This window comes from Serinus canaria, chromosome 7, assembly GCF_022539315.1.
Source record: "Serinus canaria isolate serCan28SL12 chromosome 7, serCan2020, whole genome shotgun sequence".
In the NCBI taxonomy this organism is placed as follows: domain Eukaryota; kingdom Metazoa; phylum Chordata; class Aves; order Passeriformes; family Fringillidae; genus Serinus; species Serinus canaria.
The window spans coordinates 9,131,045-9,137,044 of NC_066321.1; the positions used below are offsets into that span (position 1 = coordinate 9,131,045).

The 6,000-nt window shown below is 44.1% G+C and overlaps 1 protein-coding gene across 1 annotated transcript in view; it reads right to left on the reverse strand.

Annotated features, from left to right (window-relative positions):
* The window catches only part of LOC103814641 (TGF-beta receptor type-2-like), a 34,122-nt gene extending 28,576 nt beyond the window's left edge, over positions 1–5,546 (reverse strand). The window contains exon 1 of the mRNA XM_018911319.3: positions 5,332–5,546. Within this exon, the coding sequence (XP_018766864.1) occupies positions 5,332–5,383 (52 nt within the window). The 5' untranslated portion in view covers positions 5,384–5,546. The remainder of the gene's footprint in view (positions 1–5,331) is intronic.
* Between the last annotated feature and the right edge of the window lie 454 nt (positions 5,547–6,000).

Here is a 6,000-nt window from a genome sequence, read left to right on the forward strand (position 1 = left end):
CTGTGGTCACAGCTGGGCACATTAATGACCCACACGCCATGATGAATTTGCTGTGGTATAAATCAGCTGTCATTTGTTCCTGGCTTATCAATGGAAGGAAAACACTGCAGTGCAACTGCTCCGTGAAAGTTTAAGTCTTGGAGCCTCATAATTGGTAGGAGCATGGGCTGCAGAGGGGATTGCACGATAAGAAGGCTCTCCCACTTCTCCTAAAATTTTGACAGTTACCAGAAGCTGGCAGCAGAGTTTCAACCCTACATGGGATGTAACAAAAAGATGAACCAACTGAAGAAGAAGAAATATGACTCTGATGGACACTACAGATCCTTTCCAGAGGCAGGATCACAAGAGTTGACTCTGAATTCGGGGATGTACATGCAAGCAGGGCCAAGACAGCTTTCAGCCACTCCTTCACTTCCCCCTGAAGATCCCTAAGGAAATGTTACCCCACAGTTGGGGTCCAGCACGGACATAATGTAGATTTGATAGGGCAGGCAGCCATCAGTGGTGTTATCTCCCTTCTGCATGGAGGCCCCTTCCAGCGTGGGGCTTTCACTTGGCACACAGCACTGAACTCGGGATGTGAAAAGAGCAGAGTGTGTGGGAGCTGCTGATTTTGTCTCCTTGGTGGGACTGTTTTTTTTAATAAAAGTATCAGATGTTGCACTTCCTTGAAAACATGACAGTCTATGGGAGAGTTCATTAGTTTATGGCAAGCTGCAACACTGCAGAGCCTGGCTGAAAGCAAATGTTATTGCAAAGAGTTATCACTAAGGGGGGAGGAAAACAATGTCCTGAGGAAATAAACTCGACAGAGCAAATCACAGAGCAATATAAAGCTGTGGAGTTCAGGCAGTAGAGCGGAATTCTTTCTCAGAATAAAAGGCCCCAGTCACCTGTTTTTAATGCTGGTGTTTACTTTCTGCATATTCAGTGGATACGTGGGATACATCTGTGCAGAACTCTGTCTCTAATGGGAGTAACAAGTATCATGATTGCAGCTGGCTGAACTTATTTACTACTAGTATACAAAAATGTCTTTGGGGCCATCATTAAACTGTGATAACACCAGTAAAATACCAGGAAACATTAATTTTGTGTTGGTTGTTGGGATTTTTTGATTAGAAAATTGTGTGTTTTAATTTCAAGTTGTTCTGAATAATTCAGAAGGTATTTCTTTCCTCAAAGCCCCCTATTAAAATGCAGAGTGAAGCTTTACTAATGGTCACCTATACCAGTGACTAGCCTCTCTCAAGTCTGAGCAAAGCTAGAGGTGCAAGGGGAGAGGAAATACCAGTTTTCATTCATCTCACATAGCTGTACACTGCCACTCTTCTTGACCTTCAGTTAATCTCATTCACACCAAGGACTGAAACCGTAGCATCAGATTTGGAGGTGTGTAAAGGTGAATTGAAAATAAGCCATCACTTTCCTTGCTGAGTCTTGTGGCACTTGCAACAGTGCAGAGCACTCCAGTTCTGCATTGTCAGGGTTTTTTCTTGTGTCTTCCATTTTTATTTCCTTACTGGAGAATTTGCTGCATCTTTGTTCTTTTTTAGACTCATCGTAGGGTGCACAAGTTTCTCCTTCAGGCAGTGGGATCCTGTGCCTGCTCCCAGTCCAGCTACCTACACTGAGCCAATGTGGGGCTCTGGTAGCCCCTCAGAGCTTCCTGAGGGTTTTAATTTCTTCCTTGATTTTGGCTGTATTAAATCAATATGACATGGATTGTCATTACCAGCCCTGCAGCTCTGTGTCCTGGGGTGGGCAGTGCCCACCTTCACATGCTGCTTAACTTGGGAGGAGAGGTTTGCTCTGCTGCTCTGGCTGGTCCTTGGACCTGCAAAGCTCCTTTCTGCAAATGCCTGTGAAATGGAGGGTTACTCTTCCTTTGTCTTTTTCCTTCCCTTGTCCTCTCACTGTTTGACCCAGTGTTCCTAAATTTTGCATGTATTGGTGTTGGGCTGCAATCCCAATAGAGACCCTGCCTGAGGAGCGGGCTGGCATTTTGGTGGCACTACAACCTCTGGTTTTTGCTCTGATGACCTCAGAAATAAGAGGCCAACTTCTTGAACAAGCTGCCTTAGGAGCCTGGGATAGGTCAGAGATTTCTTGGGCAGATCAAAAGCCAGAGATGCTTTTCTGACAGCCCTGGAGCTCCCTGTCCTGATTTATGAATTCTATACGCTCTATATATTTAGCTGAAGAGGCTCACTGAGGGAACAGTTTTTGCAAGCAGGAAAGAGAATGTGACTTCAGAAAGCCACCATCTCTCAGGAGAAAACCCCTAAAATGCATTCTCTGTAGAGCCATCAACCATGGCAAAAGAAGCCCAGGAGACCTGTCAAAAAATGTCAGGATATTTTGGCAGACCAGCATTTTTAACAGGAGACCTAGTTATGGGGAAGGAGACCCAAACCCCAGGAACTGGGACCTCTGGACTTGGAGTAGTGGACCTGCAACCTCAACTCATTTCAAAAATCTTATTTTTCTTTCTTTGGAACCTCACCAGAGCCCAAGGGGTATAGCTTGCTCTCCCTCGGTAAGTGCTATGTGCCTTGGCAGATTTGGAGTTTCGTAACCTCTTTTGGAGGTTGGATGCACAAAGGCTCTGCCAGGCTCCTGGGGCTCTTCACAGCCCTGAGAGCTGCTGTCACACCAGTGACACTTAGCTTATGTTCTTGAGGCAGTCTCCACAGGTTAGAGGGCTGTGATGCTTTGCTGTCCCCTCTGTGAGATGAGACTGAGCTCAGCCCCATGTCTGTTTGGATGTGAGCCCTGTTCCTGACAGATGGAGCACAAGGGTAATTTCCCAATATTCATAGAAAACAGGGCAGGAAAACTCCCAATTCCTACTTCTAAGGCCAGAGTGTTTCCATGTGCACAATACAGTAATTCTGATATCAAATCTGTAGTTTCTATATAGGTCATAGACTTCCAAGCTGGTAGTCTTGCAATCTTGAAGGCTTTGAGCAATAAATATCTACCACAATAACTACCTGATGTAACAACTTTACTGTGTCGTGCTCCATTTTATCTTCCAATGTGCACATCTTGTTTTATCTCTGTTCCAAAGAAGAGGAAGCCCTCTGCCAGAAAAGGTTTTCCCAGGACCTGGCTGTAGATGGCCAGCTCACCTCCCAGCTCTCTCCTGGCCAACCTAAAGGCACTGAAAGGCTCCAGCTTCGCTTCCCTGTATGACAGTTTTCCAATTCTGAATGATCCTAGTATTCTTTTGTTCTGGTCCAGGTAAGTCCAGGACTGCACCAGCTCTCTGTCCTGGAAGGATTCTCTCCTCACCTGTGTGAGGGTTTGTGCTAGCAGTGGCGAAATTGCAGCTCCTGTCTTCACCTTCTGCTGAGAAAGCCATGTAAAAATGCTGCCCTCCAGCAGGCATTGCCATTAAGGAGAAGTTTAAGGGTGGATATTTTGAAGCCTTGGTAGGGCTGGCCATGGAGAATTAGGGAAATCCAGTAGCTGAATTTCAGTGTTCTGGGCCATGTTCTCTATGGCAAGTCTTAAATCTCTGTGCTAAGAGAAGCAACTTTGCTGCTGCCACCAAACCAGAGCTGTCACTCTTTAAAGAGAGCCTTGATGAGTGGTATGATTTGTTGCTTGAAGAACAGTTGAATGTGCATATTCTGTCAGTTTGGGGCATTTGGGGACCTAGCTCTTCCCTTCTCTTTTAATGTCAATGTAAAGTGGCCTCCTTGGGTACTTTTACTTTCTCAGAATGACTGTAGGGTCAATCTTAACACTAAACACAAAGGAAGTGGATGTAGTCCCAGAAAACATCTATCACTGGTGAGCTGAATCACAGAGAGCAAGCCCTGGCTTATTTTTTTTACCCTGTGCAGAGGCACATTTTGTCATCATTACACTCACATAACCTTTCAGATGAACTTAGTAATGGTGATATGTTTTGGTTTGGCTTCTTTCAGATGAAAACCTTGCCTTTCAGAAAAAGGAAACCGTAAGTTAAATAACTCCAAAACTAGGTATTTCTGAAGGATAGTTAGTGGTCTTCTCTCTTACCAAAAACAACACAAGACTGTGCTTTAAATAATAACTTGTAGTAATTCCTGCTCCAAATGTGATTAAGTTAGCAGAATGTTATCAGTATAGCATCCTACATTTCAAACCACACTTTTGGGTATTATCTACAAAAATGAATACTATAGATCTCCATAACTTTGAAAAATCAACCAGATACTATGTCCTAAATCTCCCCATCTGGTTCTCTCTGCTTCAACAGTTGTACCCATGGTTTTGTTTGCCTACGCACAAATTACTGACCAATCATTCTTTTATTCCCTGGTCTTGTAGATAGGGGGACCCATGTAAAGTGAATACAGATACAGATCCCTGCCCCCAGTGATTTCATTTGGATGCAAGAATACTGGAATTATAATCCTCCTCCTTCATCACTTTGACCAAAAAGTGATTTTGGTTGCATTGAAATTTCTATAGCAAGGGCAACAGGTCTGTGTTTGTAAGAGTTCACTTTCAAAAGTAGTGTCCATGCAAATATATAAATATATGCTTTGTAGGGATAGATGCCTGTATACACATACATAGACTCTGTATATACAGAAAGACACACACACATACTTAGGAGATGTGTATATAACACTCACTTATATACAAATCCATTCCCTGTTATGAAACAATCATCAAGATATAAACAAGAAAAAGTTAAACCACGGATGGGCACATTTTCAAGTGCTGCTGGAGGGTTTTATCTACAGTACTGAAGAAGTGCTATCAAAACTGAAACAGGGTACTTATTACAAAGAGATCTTTACGTAAGTGCTGGAAAGGTTTGCTGAATAACCAGATGTTGTTGCAAAGACACTTCTCCTCCCCCTCTCCCTACTTCTTTCCTTCTTTAATAGTTCGATTAATTCTGCGCATAAACCAGGGCTGATAAAAGTTCTGAGCTGCAAACTTCACCACATCTGGACACTGTCGAAGCCAGATCGTTCAGCGGTGCACTTCAGTTGCTTTTAATCTCCCTCAATAAAATAAAAACTCCCAACAAGTAATGCTGACCTATATATATTTTTGCACTGTAAACACTGACATCTGCGAGCTGCTCTAAGCGAGCACACAGCACTTTCCACCAAGCAGTCGCTCGCCCCTCGCCATAAGAGAAATACACAGTCCTAGCAGAGTATTCAACTAAACTCTCTGCTATTTCCAATCCTATGGCTAATTGCTGTCAGGGGAGAAATCAAAGATTAGCTGTTTTGCTGGAGGAAGGAAAAATAAACGACCTCTCTGAGTATGTTGCTTAAAACATTGCCTGACCAGAAACATTTTTCTACTCACACAAGGAGAGCAGCAGTAAGGAAAGCAGACCCGGTCTCCTCCAGTACCCCATTTCTGGATCCCACTGGCAAGCAGAAGCCCAGCTTCACGGCGTTGACCAGCTCATCCTCCCTCGGTGGAGCCAGTCTCCTGCGTTCCTGCTGTCAAGCCCGGAGCCCCTCTTTGCGAGGCTCCCGGCTCAGGCTTGCCGGGAAGGCGGATCCAGCCGCTAAAGCCCAGCTGTGCGTGGGGTCCGCCCAGGAACTGCAGTTTATGAACAAGCTGAGCCTGAGTCTCCTCTAGAAATATATACAAATATGAGCGGGGGGGCTGGGGGAAGAAGTCAGGCTCTGAGAAAGAGAGTTTGATTTTTTTTTTTTCCTCCCGATGTCAATGCAGAGCTGCTCCTGGCTCCATACTGCCCAAGGATCTTTGAAGGGGACCTAAAGCCTGCTGCATGCATCTAATCAAAAAGGCATGGGTACTCCTGCATGAGACTTTCATCTGAGTAAAGCACAAAAGGTAATGCCTCGATATACTGAGCTGCCATTAATTCACTACTTTCCCCCTGTATTTTAGAAATTATCTTTTAAATAAGCTTCAATGGGCCATATTTATAATAGGGATAATTAAAAGTTTTAGGGCAGCTTTTTCAGAAAGACCACATCAATGTGAGCTTAGCCTAAAATA